Source organism: Hordeum vulgare, chromosome 5H, assembly GCF_904849725.1.
Source record: "Hordeum vulgare subsp. vulgare chromosome 5H, MorexV3_pseudomolecules_assembly, whole genome shotgun sequence".
Classification (NCBI taxonomy): domain Eukaryota; kingdom Viridiplantae; phylum Streptophyta; class Magnoliopsida; order Poales; family Poaceae; genus Hordeum; species Hordeum vulgare.
This window is the reverse complement of record NC_058522.1, coordinates 355,061,267-355,082,730: the sequence shown is the minus strand read 5'-3', so window position 1 is coordinate 355,082,730 and position 21,464 is coordinate 355,061,267. Positions and strand designations below refer to the sequence as shown.

At 46.0% G+C, this 21,464-nt stretch overlaps 3 protein-coding genes across 5 annotated transcripts; 1 reads left to right on the top strand and 2 right to left on the bottom strand.

The window, feature by feature from the left end:
- Nucleotides 1-1,861: 1,861 nt before the first annotated feature.
- Nucleotides 1,862-7,802, bottom strand: LOC123396704. The gene is made up of 6 exons (XM_045091558.1): nt 7,639-7,802; nt 7,295-7,378; nt 5,595-5,625; nt 3,214-3,302; nt 3,047-3,128; nt 1,862-2,131 (listed from the first exon to the last, which is right to left on the bottom strand). The coding sequence occupies exons 1-6, from the start codon at nt 7,800-7,802 to the stop codon at nt 2,078-2,080; spliced, it is 504 nt and encodes a 167-aa protein (XP_044947493.1). The 3' UTR covers nt 1,862-2,077.
- A 1,139-nt stretch (nt 7,803-8,941) lies between these two features.
- Nucleotides 8,942-11,255, top strand: LOC123398687. 3 transcript variants are annotated; one of them, XM_045093138.1, is made up of 3 exons: nt 8,942-9,365; nt 9,490-9,615; nt 9,744-11,255. In XM_045093138.1, the coding sequence occupies exons 1-3, from the start codon at nt 9,240-9,242 to the stop codon at nt 9,756-9,758; spliced, it is 267 nt and encodes an 88-aa protein (XP_044949073.1). In that variant the 5' UTR covers nt 8,942-9,239; the 3' UTR covers nt 9,759-11,255. The 3 variants fall into 3 exon arrangements, with proteins under 3 accessions (XP_044949073.1, XP_044949071.1, XP_044949072.1); XM_045093137.1 differs by having other exon boundaries at nt 8,946-9,365; nt 9,485-9,615; XM_045093136.1 differs by having other exon boundaries at nt 9,485-9,837.
- A 2,103-nt stretch (nt 11,256-13,358) lies between these two features.
- Nucleotides 13,359-20,413, bottom strand: LOC123398686 (GDSL esterase/lipase At2g04570-like). Its single transcript, XM_045093135.1, has 2 exons — nt 19,853-20,413; nt 13,359-14,371 (listed from the first exon to the last, which is right to left on the bottom strand). The coding sequence occupies exons 1-2, from the start codon at nt 20,228-20,230 to the stop codon at nt 13,688-13,690; spliced, it is 1,062 nt and encodes a 353-aa protein (XP_044949070.1). The 5' UTR covers nt 20,231-20,413; the 3' UTR covers nt 13,359-13,687.
- Nucleotides 20,414-21,464: the final 1,051 nt, after the last annotated feature.

Genomic DNA, 21,464 nt, shown 5'->3' with positions numbered 1-21,464 from the left:
GTCTTCGAAAGAGTCCGTCTTGGATACAACATCGTCTTGTAATTCGGGCTCCAATAGGTAAGCAGCCCGAGGACTCCTTATTCCCGAACTCCCTCACTGGCCATCTTCTCCACTTCGCAACCTCGCCGGCGTCATCGGGCAACTCCTGCGTATGAGAAAGTCCAGCCCGGCTCGGTCAGACTGGCCACCTCGCCGGGTCCGACACCATCAGTCATTGTTTCCCTTTTGCAGAGCCCCGGATGAGCAGCTGGAGCTTGGTGATGGAGACGGTGACAGTGACAACGACACACAGGAGGTGTTCGTAAGAATGCTTGAGAAAGAAAGAGGAGCAAACACACTGTTGGGTGGGCCTACGTAACGTCCAGCCAAACTTTCTAATGGCGTGTAACGAGTACCGTCTTTACCAAGCCATGTGGCACCTGAGAAAGGGCCCCACCGACAGAAATCCACTCAAACGACACAAATCACTCTATAAGTGTTTTTTGAAAACTGTCATGACAATGTTGGTGGTTTTTTGAAAAAAATGAATGGTGGCGGGTGTGTGAATTAGGGTCATTTTGATGATTTTTTTGCAATTTACTCATTATGTGAACCTTCATTATCAAGCCTGGATTTAATAGTGTGCAAATATATGTTGAAATGTAGTACGTAAACTAAAACGTACAAAAAATGATGATGATGTTTTTTTAGCGAGTTAAGTTTTAGGGTTAGGCAAGAAACCATTCTGTTTAGCTCCTCAAATTTGAGGACTTAAGGTTTGAGGGGTTGTTTGATGAGCTAAATTGTAAAAGTTCGGCTAGGGGTGCTCTTATTTACCTTATAAAGGACTAGTAACAGTGCATGTGCAACGCACGTATAATCGAATAATGTGGGATGAAAACAATGGACTATAAAGCTAGCCAAGATTTTACTTGTAAGCCTAACGTTGTAATTCGCGTTACACAAATATGTATTGTATCGTCAGTTTCTGTCCTATCTTATGTCAAAACTTCAGTTCAGTCAACTTGGCTAGCATGTTGTATATCGTTCTTCTTTCCGATCAGATGAGTTGTTGTTTAGTTGTTGTCTCCCTCGGTTGTTGTTTGTTGTCTCGGCAAGATAAGCTAGCCCAGAATTTACCTGTAATCAAGCCTAATGTACGTTGTAATGCATGTGGAAATGGAACCGACGACATACATGTGTTGTCCAGTTGCAGCTTGCGAGAAAGGAAACGGGCAGGTTAACTGGCACAAATTAAGTGTGGCATAACATCTGCGCCCAGCGTCCACGTAAAAGTCAGAGCAGTCTTATATTCTTTTTTTTTGCATGGAGAGCGGTCTTATAATCGCAGCTTGTACGTGCAGTAGATAGCGGCGTTTATGTATGTTCTGCGCCGTATGACTGGGCCCTGCAATGTAATGAAGGGTACGCGCAGCAGCCTTCTTTATATGTTGTGCTCCAGCTGACCGGCTTAGTACGGGCGAGCACAACCATGCATACACAAACACAACGAACGCTAGCATGCACCGCTGTTGCTGAACCCTAGCAGAAAGATAGTATTACTTTCATCCCTATCTAACAAACCTAAGACGAGAATTTTGGGTCGAAGGAAGTATGTTCATACGACACAAACTGGCTTACCGATATAAACAGTTTATGCTTCGTAAGGATATATCTGATGCCCATTCGTTGCATATTGATACGAATTGGCAATCAAGTCGTCAAACAGAAGTAGTTTTCGCATGATGAGGACATGCTTTATAAGAATCTACTATTCGATTCATCAATCCGCCATTGGTAAGTCACAGGACAGGCATGCTTAGAACTAATAGAAGCAATATAATTAAATTAAAAGCAATGTAAAAGCAATAATGGCACCTCATTTCAGAATATAATTAAATTAAAATGTGTGAAAAGGCATGTGTGAATAACAGAATACATAAGCATGCTGAATTATTTCTGCAACATGGAGAAAAGCACCACTTGCTGTTCTGTAGCGATTGCTGGAAGAGAGTACACGACACGAGCATAAATTCCAACCAGGAGGCAGCAGTAGCGCTGACACGAAAGCAGCTGAGGAGACTCTCAAACAGACGATTTAGAGGGGCCCTGCAAATGTCCCGTTCTCCCTCTGCTCGTTCCACTTGTCAACCTGATTCAGTGAGACCAAAAAAGAAAAGCTGGTGACAGTGAAGGAAACAAGGTAACATTCCTGCTGTTAACAACAGAAGTTGATAGATATGGCCCAGCATGCCAACATCGCTGAGCATGAGTCATAGATGAACTGGTCGGCGTAAAGTGTAAAATTCAGCATTGATTTTCAACCCTCCAAAGCCTAACATATGAAGTGGACGGTTGAGAACAAAAAGAATTACTCGAACAGGCATAGTGAATATATATGTGTCTCAGACAACAAGGTTCTGCATTGTTGTAGTTGTATGATAAAACAAGCCACTGCGAGTTTCCCAAATATAAGCAATAGAGTGCTTTCCATGCACCTTTTTTTTGTTTCCAGATTTACGAACTATATTCATTTCATCAGGTCTATTCATTTGCAAGAGAAGTAACAGGTTTACGCTTGTTGAATCCTAATTATTCTACGTTAAGAGATTTTATTTGTTCAGCGTGACCACAGATGCAGTCTGCAAATCGCTGCTCAGAGAAGGATATCATTACTTCTAGAGTATCCAAATAACTTTCAAAGGTAAATAGTAAAGTCAAAATAAAGAGAAATTCATGTGCTACTTCCTACCCCTCCCAAGTCATACACAGATACTGGCAGAAACAGCACCTGCATTGTACTATGTTAAAAAAAACTAACTTGATTCTGATGGATTTGTAAATCCAGAAGCAATATTCTGGACATAGATGTAGTAATTTGTGCAATATATTTCTTACCTTCGGGCAAGTTCACGCATTATGCATCTACTATTGCAGCAGAAAGAAAGACCATTTAATTCAACTTCTAAAATCTACTGAAAACTAAGACACCACTGTTTAAAATCAAACAACAAGGTATAATGCCTTTGCAGTTGAATGTAAAGGCACAGAGAGCAAAGCCACTCACCCATTCAGCTGGGCAAAGAGATCGGTAGTACTTGGCGAATTTGTCACATTCAACAGCTTCATCCCCCTTGGCACCCACACACCTAATATCATGAAAGTTCAAAAAATTTAAGAAATCGTAAACATATTTAGCGCATACAAGTTGTAAAGTTATTGCATCATATATACCCGTGGAACTCAACATAACGAGTAAAACAGTGCCTAGTTTGGTTTGTTGTAGGGAAGCGGAAGTCAGCAGGTGATGTTTTAATCTCAATCTGGTAAATAAGCAAAATATTATCAGTAAGGTCGGCGCAGCGGATGGAGAAAAGAAATAAAAGTAACCAGTGATAGTCGATGAGACAAAAAATTGGAAGATGGTTACAAGGTTCAAAACCATAGAAACTTTGAATAAGGTTATCAGTCAAACTTCCCAGCAAAAAATGACCACGGCGGTGAACTACTCTAGAGTGAAACATGGATAAAGTTTCCAGCAAACTGTCTTGCAGTTCAGTCAGATGATGGCATGTATAAATAAATTGTACATCTGAATCCGTTACATGAGGTGGCGGTAGAATCTTTTTCTAAACACCACTCGCCGATGACAGGAGAACGATAACCAGATCAATCCAACGAATCTCCTAAACATTAAGCATCCAATGCCTATCACATATAACACTCATCCACTATCTTTAAAACAAGATAACACTGAAAAACAGCCAAATCAGGTAGGTTCTAAGTCTATTGTCCCTAAAACACCTGAAGAATAGTAACTGTTGCGTGGCGGTAGAGTTTCCTATAGTAAAGCATGGATAAAGTTTCCAGCAAACTTACCTTGCAGTTCAGTGTGATGATGGCATGTACAAGTAAAATGGCACAACCGAATTCGGTACATGCGGTGGTGGTATAATGTTTTATCTACATACTACTCTCCTTGTACCGCGGATAATAGGGAATAATAACCAGACCAATCAAACGAATCTCCTAAACACTAAGTATCGAGTGGCCATCACATATAACACTCATCGGCTGCCTGTAAAACAGGATAACACTGAAACACCGCAGAAGCAGGCGGGGCGCGTGTACAGGTAGAACATGCGGAGGGAGTTGTTGTCGGAGCTGGTGAGGAAGGAGGAGCCGTCGGGGGACCACTTGACGCCCTTGAGGAAGTTACCGACGGACGAGGAGCAGGGTGAGCGGAACTGGTCGACGAAGTGGTACCGGCGGCGCGGCCAGATATCGAAGCGGAGCTCAGGCCACGAGTACGCCGCCGCCGCCGCCTCAGTAGCAGCAGCGTCCTCCTCCGCCGCCGCGGAAGCAGAGGCTCCCTCCTCCTCCATCCCGTTCTCCGCCGTGTCCCCGAACTCCACGGCGGCTGGCGCGGCCGCTTGCTCCTCCGCCGTTTCTTCCATCGGTGGAAGGAAGGCACCGGCGTGGCATGGGGGCGGAGGTCGCCGGCGTGGCATGGGGGCGGAGGTAGCAGCCAGATTGGATTGAGGAGGGGTTGGTTGTGTTTGGAGCGGGAGCGGTTGACCGAGGACGTGTGGGACGCGAAGAAGCGGGGGATTAGCGCTAACGAAAATTGAGTTACTTTCGTTAATGAAGCATTTAGACCGTTGATGACGTGATTAGACGCTCCAGATCTGTAGTTGGATCTGCCCTCTCGTGCTTTTATTAGTACAGATAACAATCCCGATGTAGAAAGTAACTCGATATGCCGAGAGAAAAAAACTCTGCCAATAGTCCCTACGCGAGGAATCAGCTCTCACGCAAGCTGAAATCCCAGCGCAAGAAAGCCAAATCCGACCATGAAATCATGCCCGGTGTAAGCAAGGGTGGGGGAGGCCAGATCGTCACCATGGCACTTGCCCCAGCTCGACTTCCTCCTCGTCTTGTCTAGTTCGACCGCTGGGTAGCCCGACAGGGGTGAGGCGGCAAGGCCATGCGGGCCAAGTAAGCTGCAAGCCCGACGGTGAGGGGTGGCGTGGAGACAGGTCGTGCGGGCGGGAGGGGAGATTGGGGCGAAGGTGTTACGGCGAGGCTGTGAAGGCAGAGCGGCTGGGGGGAGGGCCAGCCGGCGTCAGGGGCAGAGTGGTTGGTGGAGGGGCTGCGTAGGGAGCGGCTGGCGGCGGGGGTGGAGAGCCGACCGGTGGAGGGGGCGGCTGGCAACGTGCGGAGGTCAAGCCGACGGCGCGGGCGAAGGGGTTGGCGGCGGTGCTGCATCGGGAGCGGCTAGCGGCGTGCAGAGGGGTTGGCGGCGGGGATGAGAGGCTGGTGTCGTGAAGGGGAGGTGGGCGCGGGAGCAGTTGGCGGGGCAACGACGTGCGAGAATAAGCGGTGGTGGGATGGGGTTACGTTTCGTAAGTAAGGTTATTTTCGTTAATGAAGTTTGTAGACCATTGATGATATGATTGGACGTTCGAGATTTATAGTTGGATCTACCCTCTCTTCCTTTTTTAATGGTAGTAGATATTACACTTTTTATGTAGACATAACTCATTTGATGTCTCCGGCTTTTAATTTTGGAATTCATTAATACACGAGGAAGAAAGGGAATATAAAGAACTTACCAAGCACACTATCTTGCTCTTCTCCACAATCAATTAGCATCTTGTCTTTTACTAAATCTGCATCGTTCAAACTAACCCCTAGATGCCCAAATGGTCTGAATGTCGCCAATGAGTACCGCTTAAGCCACTTGCTTGTGTCTAAAAACATTTTTTGACTGCAGTAGCTAGCAATGCATAATCAAGAGTTAAGAAAAAATCATAATAAAAAGGTAAAACAGACATGCTGAAATTATACTACATGTTTGCGCGAAAAATGAGTCGTACGGTACCCAACAGGGTCTCCGTGTCTTGGCGCATGGTCAGAGAAGATTTGACAGTATAAAGCTATTTACTACCAGCTACTAAATCTCACAATACGACAATTGCAAACTACTAAATCTCACAATACGACAATTATAAACTATTAAATCTCACAGTACAACAATTACAAACACATGATCGAAAAATAGATGGATCACTGATCTATGATCAGTACAAAGTAATGAAGTTTTAACTGAAATGACGTATTTAGCCGAAGTATCTCTTCTAATACCTAGAGAGATAGCACAATAACAAAGAAAGGGAGGTAATTGTACCTGGATACGGGTCAACTGAGCTCAAAAAGGAGGAAGAAAGACCATGATTTCTTCATGAATCATAAACTTTGATTTTGTAGACAAACAATGTCTATTCACTGCAACTCAAGATCTCCATCCAGTATATTCCTGAAGAAAGAAATATCAATTGCACATTTCAAATTCTATCTCAAGTAATAACCATGGGAGTGGTGAAAGAAAGGAAACTAATAACCATGGGAGCGGTATAAGAAAGGAAGAGTTGCAGGACTGAGGGTCGGCACGATCCATTCGATGGTGCATGGAGGGGCTCTCCACTTCAGAGTTAAAATCTCATCCTGTGTAAACTTTGAGCAGAATTACTACTTGAAATGACGCATGTATCACTATTAATATTGACTGTATCTTCAATGTAGTATTTTCTTGAGAATGGAAAAAACGTACTCTTAAATTAATGTCAAAGCCATTTTACATTGTATGGCCATCTTGGATGTTGTACTTGAATGGGACATGCTAAGTAATATTACATTCTTCCTACTATGAGGGACATATTCATGAGTTTTGAAACAAAGATCCTCTATCATTCACCTGAAACATAAGGGGAACCATTCGGAAAATTAGATTGCAAGAACGAATTATTGGCATCTTATATCTAGTATGCTTAGTATAGAGCAATTGTTCAATTGATCACAAATAAGAAAAAGGTTGAATGTGAGAACATCATAGTTAGTAGAAACAACATGCACACATCATAGTCAGTAGAAACACACAGAAAATAAGAAACCTTTTTATTGAAAAGTAGAAGCAAACACTAAATACTTCTTCCTATTGTTAGATAATTATTACTTCTTCTATTGTCATAGATATGTGTCAACAAACTTTCCAAGCACTAAGTCCAGGAAGCCAATACTAAATACATCTCCAGCGGTGCACCATCTTAGCACACCACATTCACTTAATCCCTAGTCAGTCACTAAATGTCATTGTTTATCGCAACTTGCGGTAAGGTATAAAAATGTCTGTTTTTAATGGCAACTCGGTGAAAGGTAACAACTTGCGGTAAGGTATAAAACTGTCTGGTGAAGCAAGAGCTGCCTTCTCAATCAATTTTTGGAACAAGACATTCTTCACAAGATGTCATCAAACATCAGGGACAGCACCAGTCCCTGCACAAATTGGCTCCTCCTGGTTCTCTCCTCCTTCACCTCAGGAAGCAAAGGCTCCTCAACACTGTCCAGCAAAAAAAAGCCATAATCAGTACACCACCATACGGAAGTTACAACCCATGATTATCAAACAGAAACCAGTTCATACGATATTGCTACTATTTAGCAGACAATGTTCAAAATAGGCTACTTAAAGTGAATGACTTCATGAACCGCCTTCAGTGACAGGTTTTTAGTGACTGACTATGGATTTTTCAAGCAATTGCATATCAAAATGCACCAAACTCTTGGTGTAGAGTCATACAAGTGAATGAATTTCAATACCTTTCTTCTGCTTTCTGCTCTGAGACATCACTTTGGGAGTTGAGACGCCAGGATGCACAACCGCACCTTGGGAGTTGAGACGCCAGGATGCACAGCTGTCCTTGTTTATCGCCGGCGAACCTCTGCTCACGGAGGTGGCACCTGAGAGACGATTGGGGCGGCATACCTAGCATATGGCTAGAGTGGCAGAGCTTGGTGACGGGAGGGACGCAACCGACGTCGCCCACCCGGCCGTGGTGGGGTCACCCACCGTCGTGTGCGTCACGATGAGGCGCCGCCGACAGCCGGCCAACCCGTTGGATTTGGGGGGCGAGCTCCACGCGTGGACGGCCGGAGCACAGGACACGCCATTCCCCTGTTGCGAGAACCGCATCCCTGCCCACGTCCAAGAGCATGAACGGCGCGCGGAGGAGCATCACGCCATCGCACGAGCCCTCGCTCGCATCTTAACCGCTCCAGCATGCCAAAGGCCCCACCGACGGGGGGTGAGCGAGCGAAGGGCGACGACACCGGCATCGGCGGGGGCGGGCGGCGGCACCGGCAGGGCTGAGCGGGCGAGCGTGGCCACCCGGGGGCGGGCGAGCGGGGCGAGGATGAGGAGGGCGAGTCGTGGCGGCCCGGGGGGCGACCAGGAGGAGGAGGCGGGCGAGCGTGGCCACCGGGGGGGGGGAGCGTGCCACGGGGGGAGGAGCGGGCGAGCGTGGCCACATGGGAGGGGGAGGAAGCAGGCGAGTGTGGCCACGGGGGAGGGGGGAGGAGGCGGGCGAGCGTGGCCACGGGGGAGGGGGAGGAGGAGGCGGGCGAGCGTGGCCACAGGGGAGGGGGAGGAGGAGGAGGGCGAGCGTGGCCGGGGGGGGAGGAGGAGGCGGGCGAGCGTGGCCACCGAGGGATTGACCACGAGACGTGGGCTGGGCAATTAGCGCTAACGAAAACTGTTAGTTTCGTTAACAACGTTTTTAGACCGTTGATTATGTAATTAGACGCTTCAGATTGAGAGTCGGATCTGCCCACTCGTGCTTTTAATACTTCCTCCGTTCCTAAATATAAGACCTTTTAGATATTACACTATGAACTACATACGGATGTATATAGACATATTTTAGAATATAGATTCACTCATTTTGCTCCATATATAGTCTTCTAGTGTAATCTCTAAAAGGTCTTATATTTTAAAACGGAGGGAGTAGTAGAGATGATTATGTAACTAGACGCTTCGGATTGAGAGTTGGATCTGCCATCTCGTGCTTTTAATAGTAGAGATCTGGAGTGCTGGGCGCAACCGCTGGGTCCACGTCCGCTATGAATAGTGTCGTGCGAGAGAAAAAAACTGCCAGCAGCGATCGGGCAGCGATTCCGAGCGAGACATAGCCCGCGTCTTCCCCGCGACCTCTTCCCGGCGCCCCTCATTCCTCTTGCCGTCGCCGCCCCCGTCCATAGTGAGAGGAAAGAGAGGGAGGTGAGCCAGCAGACAGGAGGGGGCGGCAGAGCTCCCAGCCCAACGCCGGAGTTCAACACCATGGGCGACGGTGCTCGGGTTCGGCCTCGGGCACCAGGGGAGTTGGCGACTCCCAGCCCCGCACCGGAGTTCAGCGGCAGGGCCGATGACGCCCGGGTTCGGCCCTGGGCCCCAGGGGAGCTGCGACGGCGTCGTGAGAGGCCCGGGCCTCCTCCTCGTAAAAGGAGGCATCGCTTGTGCTAGGCGGCGGCGATCTAAGCGCCGGTCCAGGGTGATTTACCTCCTCCAGCCACTTCCAATTTTGTTCCAATTCAGTCCGCTCTGAGCTTGTGCTGAAAGAAAGTTCCTATTAGGGATTTGAGTTTTCCTTTTAATGCGTGCTCGTGCTAGGGCAGCGGCGTCCCCTCGTTTGCGCCTGGGTCTTCAACCTTCCAGTGTGGTACAGGAGCAGCAGCAACCACCGATGCCAAGAAGCTCCAGCAATCACACGCTCACTCTTGCTTCACAGATTATGTATTATGGTCAGTTCTGGTGATTGAAAATTGTCCTCGTGCTCCTTTTTTAGTTTCCTTGGTGATTACTGTTGGTACCCAGTATGTTACAATCTGCTTCTTGATCTGATAATACTGGTAATCACTGTTTATTTCAGGCCTTGCACAGCTAAGCTAACTAAAATGTATACGATGTGTCAAAGTTACTGTTGTTTATGTTCTGAAAATGATTGATGTGGAAGGAGGACCATTCGTAATTTGGCCTCAAGGACATGCTCTGCTTCAGCTTGCAGGTTGCGACCTTGCTTCCCTCCTCTTACTTGTTTGCTTTTAGTATTATTAAACTGCACGATACAAATGAACATTTTTTATTATGTCTAGACCTAGATTTTTTGTGGTGTTGCATCCACACTGGCAGATGACTATTTATAGAGAGATGTCATGGAAATTGCAAGTAGATGGTCGCAGATGCTTACTAATCTGTAACAATAAAATCCAGTTGCATGTCATATGTCGATTCTCTTACATATTATATTGTGAGCATACTTAGACACATATGTCGCTCTGGTGATCATATTATGTTCACTTTTCTGTTTAGGTTTGTCATTGATTAAGTTGATTCATTTTCATGCATGTTCTATGTGTATGAACATGTATATGATAGGCCATTTTGATTCAGTTAATATACATTCAGGTTCTGATTGTATTTCAATAGTAACCTGGGCCTATTTGAGCAGCTTTTTTACTATATCAGATTGTTTATGATCTTTATTTAGAATAAGCTATGTCAGCCTGCTGGATCCTTCTCAATCAGCTAACCTCATTGTTCTACACTCTCTTGCTTCATAATTTTCCCCATTGGACACTCTCTTAACAGAAATATTTGTGTTATCAATTTGCTGTTGGTTCACATCTAGGGTCAGAAAGTAGCGTCATGCATGATGAATGTTGGTGATCTTTTTATTGTCAAGCAACAATTTCGAGATTCATGAAACATGGTCAATATCAAAAGGTAGTTATTGGTGTTTCCATATTTGTTCATGACCAGTATGTTATACCAACTATTATTATTTAGAGTGCCTCCCTTCTGTTCTGAAGATATGCATATTTCATACTCCCTCTGTCCCAAAATAAGGACTCAACTTTATACTAACTTTAGTACAAATTTTGTACAAAATTGAGTCATTTATTTGAGACGGATGGAGCATTAATTATGAGAACAACAAGTTATGCATGCATTTTTTCGTGGGTGATATGCCTCCTTTATATTTAAAAAACCATTCTTTCCAGGTTTAAACCCCACATGGTCAGTAGAATAGGTATCTAAAAGGACTAAGATCTAACTACATTAAAAAAAAAATGCTGCCACTGCGTGAGTGTTTATAACAGGTGGTGGTTATTCTGAGATGAGGAGGTGCTCACTGATGAGTTGGGGAGGCATGTAAGGACAGTATGGTACGAGAACACCGATTAACAGTCGGACGCGTCTTATCCCATCACCCCAGAGGGTTAGTCGTGAGTGTCGGCGGCCAGACACAGAGAGGTTCTCTCTGTAATCCATATTATTCCTCCTTTTCCTAATTTGTTATATGTTCAACATAATGCCAACGGACAATATACTACCGTGTACCTTTAATTTCTAAGTTGGAGCAATTGATAGTTGTGTTTTAGTTCCTTTTCAACTATTGTAGCTGCACAATTTGACAACAAATGCTTCGATATATCTACATGATATTCTTGATAAAATAAAAATAAGAAATGAGATCGTATATTTTATCAATTCTACTTCCATACACCCCCTAAACATAAAGACGGTCCAGATTAACCGATACATCTTCATAATAAATGGCAGGATGGTCATATTCACGTATACGCTGTATTTTTTTTCATACGCACACATCCTCCTCTGTTGGGCAGGCATGTTTATGTTTTCTCTATCTTTTGAACATGCTTTCTCTATTTTTTAAACCGTCAAAAAAGAATTTGAGAAGCAAGATTCGAACCATGCACCTTTAGGTATTAGAGCAACTCTAGCACACCCCGCATCCCGCCCCGACCCGGAAAATAATCGCCAAAATGCGGGTCGGGGCGGGAAAACCTGCCCGATCAGACCCCGCATTTCACCCCGGCCCGCAAATATTTTTACGGGGCACGGCAAAATCTCGGCCCCAACCCGCGTATTCGCGGGTTTCCACCTCGTCGTTGCGGTGCCCCGCATATGAGCGAAAACGGTTGATGGAGGGACATTTCAGCCCGCGCTTTCCCTACCAAAGCATATTCCACGAATATGCTCTTTTACGGGTCCGTTTGGGGGTCTGCATCTGTGCCAGCCCGGGCCAGTCAACAAAAGTTGTTTTACGCGAACTGCAAACACGTTTTGCGGGCCGGACGAATGCGGGATCTGCTAGAGTTGCTCTTATCACAGCTACACTAACCAACTAGGCAGCAAGACCCCACGTGCTACAATTGTTTTTTATTCTAATAAACAACTCCAGGATTGCAGTATTCTTTGTTTCGTTTGCTTTTTCTCTTTATTTTTTATTTTTTATTTTTTTGATTTCCTTTTCCTTTCTAAATGTGTTAGCTTTTTAAACCTCGCACCATTTGATTTTTAAAATGATAATTTTTTTCAAGTTCATCAATTTTTCTTCAAAATAGGTAATTTTTTCACAAATTGATGAAGTTTTTTTTCTAAATTAGTGAACTATTCCTCAAATAGGGAACTTTTCTTGAGAGTTAATGAACTTTTTATAAAATTGATGATCTGTTATTTTAAAAATTGATGAACCATTACTTAAACCGTAATTTTGGTATTCTAAACCCTAAACCCTAAATTGTTGGGAATTTGTTAACAACTTTGGAAAATGCATTGAAGTTTTTAAAAATTTCATACATAATTTGAAATTTCAAAATTATGCACAAATTAAAATTAGGTCTGTTTCATGAGTTGGAGTAACATCATCACATTATAACACCCTTATGCCCTTACCGACACCCGTGTGTTTCACATGATGTACAAGCATATGTTTACCAAATCTACCCAACTTTTGTCAGCAAGCGAGAATGAACATACAAATGACCCATGCAAAATCTGAACGAAATCGGACACCAAACGTACATTGCGTCACGTCCGGCAACTGTTTTTCGTGTTTTCGTATGGAAATCATAGAAAATGAACGGAATGTCAGAAACTAAAAAAATTGTGTGCCTCCTTGTGATGATCATTAGGTCATGTGAAAAAAATTAGATCAATTTCATGAGTCGAAGAATTGGTATTCTAAACTATTTTTCAATTTATTGAATAAGTTTCAAAAGAATAATAAATATCAAAAAGGAGAAAATAAATTTAAGAAATGTTTAAGATATTTAAAAATCACAATTTTTTAAAAATTAAAATAGTGAAAAAGAAATACGAAAGAAAAAGGAGCTGACGGGCAAAATTTAAACCGAAATAGGGAAGCCGGTGTGGTTTTTATATAAGAGAAATATCATATACTTGAATTTGTCATATCCAGCAACGTGTCCTATTGGTCGCTGCCGCATGCATGTTGGCTACAGGTCTGAAGTTTGAAATGTGATACTTGCATAATTTTTGAACTTTAATAGAAGACAAGAAAATGGTGTACTTGGCCCAGCCAAGGACGTATATGCAGTGGATTTATCGTACATACGAAAATTGATGTAAAAGGTCTATATTATCCTTTATACGGTTTGTAAGGAAGGTGTACCGAAGTGGGGCTCATATTTTATATGCAGAACAATAGAAAGGTGCATACCTCCAAACACTCTATATACATTTATTTACTAAGCATTACAAACCGAAGTTATAATTTCAGAGGTGTCTGAATATTCTCAAAATAATTAGCTCCCTCTCGCCCTTTGCACCGTTGGCGCAACGGGTCATCTAGTTAGATTAAACTGCCCTTGAAGTAAAAGAAAATTCCCACATAAGATGTTCATGTTACCCAGGAAAACAACGGCGGATCTGCACAAAAACTACTCCTACCACTAGTAACTGCGGGACTAACTTAGGTAGATGTCCTGCACACGTATCCGATTTCCTTAATTTTGTAGGAGTATGTATGTAGGTGAGTACAAAATATCATAGGAATACTTGCAGCGTGGTTTTGATCATTTCGTCCGCTAAAAGCTTGTATGTCCTCTGGGAAGGATGGACCGAATCAAAGAATACATACTTATCAGCATCCTGACACGTGAACGCCTCGTCCATGCCGCAAAGGACAGTCGTCTCGATGAGCCCCGTGCCGCAGCAGCCTTGCGCGACGTTCTCGAAGCCGTACGCCGACGGGTTGGCAAAGATGGCGGACGGCACATCGTACACGTCCAGGTACACCACCCGCGCGCCGGTGAGCTCGGCGCCGAGCCTCCCGACGGCGTCCCGGATCCCGGCGTTGTACCTCAGCGCCACCCGGTTGTACTCCTCGTTGCACTCCCCCGGCGCCTCCCAGTTCATCGTCCTCGCGGCCGGCACGCACCCGAACGGCGGGATGCCGCTGAGCATGACCTTGCGCGCGCCGAGCTCGTAGGCTTGGCGGACGGCGTCTTCGGCCAGGCCGACCAGGTAGGTGGCGTACTCCGTCGGCGTGTACTGGGCGGGCCGGAGAGGCATGACGTAGTAGTTCACGAAGAAATCGTTTGTACCGATGCTGAAGATGTAGAGCGCCTCGGCGATGATCTCGTCGGCCACGGCCTGGCCTTTGGCCTTCGTCAGCCTCTCCTTGTATTCCTTGAAATAATCCAGCTGCTGACTTATTGATATCACTGACTGTAATCAATTAATTGAGTTAGAAAAAGTTACAATGTCTGTACCAAAATATAAGACGTGTTTGCAGTTTAAAAATAAAGCTATAAGGGCATCTCCAACAGCAACCCTCAAACCGCTGGCATATGTCCGGACTGCGCCGTCCGAATGTGTTCTGTCATCCAATGCGCATCTATATCGATTCGCAGATGGTTTGGACGTACTTTTACACGCAAACTGAGACAAATATGAAGGGCTTTGCGGGCGTCTAGACCGCTTTCAAGCCCGCGTCTCACCGCCCTAGCCCATCGTAGCCTCCTCCTTCTCATGTTTGCGTTTCCCACCAGTAACGTCAATACTGTTTCAGATTGTGAGTGCAGTATTCATGTCCGGCCAGAACGGGCGCGACCTCTGACTAGCGTCGGGATTGAAGCAACCCGCTGGCTAAGAGAGTGTCACCCGCCTGCTTCGCGTTCAAACGACACGAGGTAGCCCATGCGTTCGCCTACCGCCCACATTAAGGCCACGCAGTTGCTGAGGCAGCTACTCCGGTGCCACCCGTCCGTCCCTCTGTCACCCACCATTGCTATATAAATTGTTGCCCCGGCCATAGCCGCAGTAAATGGCATCCGATCATTTCTCCTATCCGCATCATTCCCATCATGGCTTCCTCGCGCTCCAAAGCTCTCTGAGACGGACTGACGATGAACCAAAAGAAGATGATGACCGTCATTGCTTCCGACTGGTTGGCCGACACGCAGCTGAAGGACAACGACGTCTCGATGAAGGACGCGGCATACGATGAGCCGGCGCCACCCTCCTCCTCCTTCGCGCTACCCTCACTGGTGCATTACACCATGACCATCGACGAGGATCGTGCCCAATACATGGACATGGTGCGGGAGGAGTGGCAGGAACAGTTCCAGAAGGCCTAGTCTGATGCCGCCTACAACCACCAGCTCCTCCAGGGGCACCCGCAGGCGGAGGAGCAGCTCACCACCAGTAGGGCGATCATGCCGGAAGCAGACCTGCCAGAGCAGGTGGCTGCTTGAGTCCTACAACTCCGCCAGCGAGATCCACCTCGTGCGCTCGGGTTACCGGCAGCGTCATGCGGAACTGGAGGTCGCCTACAACGAGTTTGACGAGGCCGCAAACGAGGTATGGGGACAGACCGACGACGAGGAGGAGAACGTCGGCGGAGCCCAGGCCACGCCCCGTCGCCACGACCACCAAGCTGGCATGTCCGCGGGCACCGCCTGCAACGAGGAAGAGCGGAGCATGGTAGGTCGTCGATGCTCACGTCCCAAGAAGACCACCGCTCCTCCCCTCTTGTTGAAGTCATGCTTGGTGGCCTCAACATCGACGGTCGATAGCCGCTTGGAGGCGACATGAAGGCGGACAACTTCACTTCCTAGGTCTCCGAGGGCGGAACTGAAGAAGGCAAAGTTTCAGTCCTTGGGGCTCATGGCGGAGAACAAGGGCCGGTGATCATAGATTAAATGTATTAATTATACCTCCAGAACAGAGCATCGCTTAGTTGATGTAAATATAATAAAAAGCTATCATGTTTATATGAAATACATCATGTTCATATGGAATTCGGCCGCGTTCTGGTTAGTTCAGATGATGTTTGAAACATATCTAGACAGCTTTTGAATGACGGCTTGCCGCATCCGTGTCCACAGACTGGTTTTCCTGTCCGTGGACGAATGTGGGAGGAAATTTACGGATCACCCGTTGAAGATGCCCGAAGAACTTAGTTGGAAAAAAATACAACATTGAGTGAGTCTATACCATCAAACAGACCTAATTTAATATTCACACGGGTTTTGAGACAGTTTGGCTTATTAATCTGGTATAAGAAAGAGACTTTAATTCCTGATAAATTGTTGCCATGAGGGGATGACTTGTGCAAACAGACCGGGATCCAGTGACTGGCCTCTGGCCAGTCACGACGTAACTGGCGGGAAGCCAACCGTTGGATGAATGATGGACACGCAAGATCGAGCGATGTAGCAAAAACACTATGGATGACACTAAACACGAGTCACTATAACAAAAATACTATGGATGGTTTCCAGTAGATGAAACATTATAGCACATGTGATGTTCACATAAATCTATCCATACGTTCTTGATCGGACGGTGTGGAGAGGGGCATCAGTGACCGTACCGTTCATTGGTTACTGGTGACTAGCAAGTCACTGGATTGGGTGGGACCGAGATCCACTGACTTGCTAGTCACCGGTCACCAATGAACAATACGATGACTTGCGCCCCTCTCCACACTGTCCGGTCAAGAATGTATGGACAGATCTATGTGAACATCGCATGTGCTACAGTGTTTGATCTACAAGAAACCATCCATATTATTTTTGCTACATTGACTCATGTACAGTGTCACCCATAGTGCTTTCGCTACATCGTTCGATCTGGTGTGTCCATCATTCATCCAACGGTTGGCTTCCCGCCAGCTACGCCGTGACTGGCCAGAGGCCAGTCACTGGATCCCTGTCTGGGTGGATGGTAGGCATTGGCAATTTTAAAAAATACCATAGCAGTTGTTTTATTTTGCATGCAAAAAGGCCTAAAACTGCCAACCGTCGGATCGAGATTCAATGGTTCTGTAGAATGTGTCCGGACGGGGCTCTTGGCGAATGTTTACCAGATATCATTGTCGTAAAAAATATAGGTTTAACTTTAATAATTCAGGTCGGCCAAGAATTTGTTCGACAAATTTTGAAGAACATGTTTGGGAAGCCAATCCATTGTTCTAAATGGAACATAGTACTAGAGCATTTTATAGGACTAGAGTCCTACAAAACTGCTCCACTTTTTAGTTGCCTAAAATGAAGCTTCATTTTTCTCAGAAAATAGTTTCTAGAACACAACCGTAAGACATGCACACAATGACACACAAACATGCGTACCGATCGACATGAATGCCTACTGGTGACCAAACTAATAATGGTAGAAGATTTTGAAGTCGCCACAGATGCTTGGTAGTGACGTGTACGTTGTGGATCACTAAAACAGAAGTCAACATCGTTGCGAGGTGCCAGCATGGACTGCCGCACAACCACCCTCCTAATACCCTCGAACAACATTTGTCTTTTAAAACTGTTTTACTGATAGTCATTGTTAATGACATATACTCCCTCCGTTTTTAAATATATGTTATTTTATAAATTTTACTATAGACTATATACGGAATAAAATGAATGAATCTACACTCTAAAATATGTCTATATACATCCTTATGTAGTTCATAATAATATCTCTAAAATGTCTTATATTTAGGAACCGATGAAGTACATCAATAGAATATTAGTTATGTGTAAAAGACTTTTAACATGCATGAGGTGAAAAGATAGGAAAGGGCATGGGGGAGAATAAGGATACCGTTGTTTACATACAATTTGTAAGACCCTATAGACAACTTATGGACGATGTGTTTATTTGCTATTCTTCAGATGTCCTATGCATCTCACACTAAAAATGTGGAGTTATAGGGTACGTTAATTATAAGCCAATGTGTGCATTACAAAAATACTGGCCCACCCATAACTTTTGGCTAGCATTTGGATGGGCTCCAAAATTTTGGATTGCCAAGTTGAGTTCGCATACATTTCCACCAATTTGTGGTCCAGACAGTGGGGTGGAATAGACTCCTCACAGACCATTTTATAGACTGCATACCTATTAAAGTTTGTTGATGAACATAAATGGTGATACAAACAACCCGTCGTACCTTCGTACATGTCCTAGTATCACACTTGTCCTTCTCAAAGAGTTCCATTTTAGAAGATGAAAATACAATTATAATGCGCAATTTGATTGTTATATAACATGTAGGGAACGTAGCAGTCAGAAGAAATGTGGTGTACTGCTTAGTACTCTATCATAATCAGGAGTAGCACCCCACCTTCAAAATTATTGTAGCACAGTGAAATATTACTGTCAAGAGTACACAAAATGAAAGAACGTGAATTAAACAATAGTGAAAAGACATTTAATATTTTCTTGACTCATATCTTTCATTTGTCTTCAAGTGAATCACTTTCAGCAATGTAACTGAATTTTTATACAAAATAATACATTCTCTGTTCCATAATATAAGGTGTTTTGGCAATTCGCCAAAATTTCTTATATTTAGGAACAGTAGTGATATTAATTAAATGCTAATGGACACAATTACTAGAATTGCAATGTGAATATAACTCAGGATACAAATGTTTGATTTTGTTCCCTTGCAATATTTTCTGTAATGACATCGGTATCATGCATTCAACAATTTTCCTGATTTTTATGAGTTTTAAATAGTACTATATTTAAAAACGGAGAGAGTATGTATGACTGTATAGACGGACTACCACGCGGTTCAGAAATATATGAGCTTTTTAAGTCAACTATAATTTAACTGTGTACCATAAGATTTGGATCGCAATAACGTCCACACGTGTGGGCGTTAAGGGGTGTTGTCCATACGTCCCGTGTGGTGTGTAAGGGAAACAGCCAACACGCGTGCGTGTGGGCAAAACAGCTAACGCCCACACGTCCGGTCTCCTGTCCTCGCGACCCGTACATCCGACCTACCACCTCCCGGTCCCGCGTGCCCTCGCGTGATAGTTCCACTCAATTGCCATGTAACACTGGGAAGACATGAGAACTGACACGCATGCGGGCACGGCAATTCCACTCAGTTGCCATGTAACACTGGAAAGACATGACATGCGCGCACGACAGTTCCACTCAGTTGTTATGTAACATTGGAAAGACATGGCAACTGACACGCATGCGGGCACGACAGTTCCACTCAGTTGCCATGTAACACTGGGAAGACATGGCAACTGACGGGCATGCGGGCACGGCAGTTCCACTCAGTTGTCATGTAACACTGAGAAGACATGGCAACTGACAGGCAAGCGGGCACGGTAGTTTCACTTAGTTGCCATGTAACACTAGAAAGACATGGCAACTGACAGGCATGCGGGCACGACAGTTCTACTCAGTTGCCATGTAACACTGGAAAGACATGATAACTCACAGGCTGCGAGCGTGTGGGCATGACGTCAGTTCCACCACACGTCAAGTTGGCAGCCGCGAGCTCTGCGTGCGTGAAACAAGTATTTGAGCGAACTGATAAACGCGCACACACTAGTCTTTTCTACGTGGCACAAAAAATCTGCTAAAAATTACCAAGATTCATACAACAACGAACGGACAGCTCTCTTTTCTCTAAGATTTCCCTCCATCAAGTAACGTAATAACTTAAACTTCCCCGAGTTGAGACGGAGTAGTAGATTTTAGAAGAACCGAGGGAGTTTCGAGTAGTTATACGTCAGTCGTATAGTAATACTGAACTGAAATGTTTAAGACGCAGTTCGATAATCACATCTTTTCAGAGCCCAACACCAACTAGCTTTAATGACGTGCAAATTTGATCGCCGGCCAAACGAATCCAGATGGGGTTAAAAGATTGCCAGATAACGGTCAGTAGCTTACTGCGATTTTTGCCGTCAAAGTGTCCAGCCCGGTGCCTCCTGATGCGAAGCTGACGCCGCCAGCGAGCTGGTCGACGGTGTAGCTACCGTCGAGATAGGCCGGCACGGAGGTCGCCAAGCCGAGCGCCTCCGACATGAAGTCGGTGACGAGGCGGCCGTTGGTGAACCGGCCGGTGGCGACGCCGCCGTCGAAGTCGCGCCCGTACGGCGGGAAGTTGCCCCTGGCGACGGTGGGGATGTAGTCGTTGTTGCCGGGATCCACCGTGGAGTCCCCGAACACGATGATCGCGGGGACCTTCCCGGCCGTCGCCCCGCTGCCGGACGACAGCAAGAGGTGCACCAAGATCAGTGGCCAGTACCGCACGACTTGTGAGGACATCTTCTACGCTGGGTCTTAATTTGCGGGCCACGACGATCGAGATGCGGTTTCTGTTGGGATATATGTAGTGGCTGCAGGTGTGACAGTGGAAACGATAACATCGATCTAGTTGGAAACGATAACATCGATCTAGTTGGAAACGATAACATCGAGCTGAGTTTATATGTTGTGCTGTCATGCAAGTATTTTCCAGTTCACATGCTTTGAAGCCATTACCCAAAACAGAGGAGATGTTGATTCGCACATGCGTAATGGATGTCCCTGCCCAAGTGCTGAGATTTTGGGGCCCATGCAGCAAGATGTACGGGCAGGTTTTTATTGGCTGCGCATAGCGACGTCCAACGCACAACCAAGAGACTGACGGCGATGCGTGTTTGAACGTAGGAGACGTCCCGGCATGAGCCCCCGGAACGAGTCCCAAAGGGGTGGACGACGGCCCAACCCAGGTTCAGCTGGCACAGTTGGAACCCAGTAGAGCCCTTAAACCTTTTAAAAAACAGGAATAACCGGTTTTTTACTGGTTAGGCGAAAACAAACGCGTAGACTAGAACCCCTAAACCCTTGAACCCTTAAATTTTTTTAAGGATCGGACCTGTAAACCCTCTCCCAGCCTGTAAAAGTGAGGATTGGGGGGCAAATCTACCCCAACCCTCACTTCGATCCGGCCCAACCTCCTCCCAGCCTCCTCCCGCGCCTCCCCCGAGCTGCCGCCGGCCGCATCTCGTGCCGTCGCCGCCGGCCCGAGCTCCTCCACCGCCGCCCCGCCCCCGAGCTTCTCCACCGCCTCCGGCCGCATCTCGGGCCCGAGCTCCTCCACCACCGCCGGCCCCGAGCTCCTCGCCCCCGAGCTCCGGCACCGCCGCCCCCGATATCCTCCACCGCCCCGAGCTTCGTCCACACCTCCGGCCTCCTCCACCGCGGGCTGTCGAAGGTGAGCTCCCCTGCTCCGGATCCCTCTGTCTCCTCCACCGCGAGCCTCCACACCGCCGGCCTCCTCCACAGCGAGCTCCGGCCGGTCCTGTTTCCTGTATTTTTTTACAGAGCAACACTATATTTTTTTTACAGAGCAACACTAGATGGATGCGTTGTCTGATGATTCCGGTTGGTCGTCATCAGACGATTCAACATTGAGGACTTGCTTTAAGACGATGATGTCGAGATGATGGGCCTCCTCCTCGACGTGAAAGAATTTGAAGACCGCGTGAAGCTGATGGATCAGAGGAGAGTGTCGAAG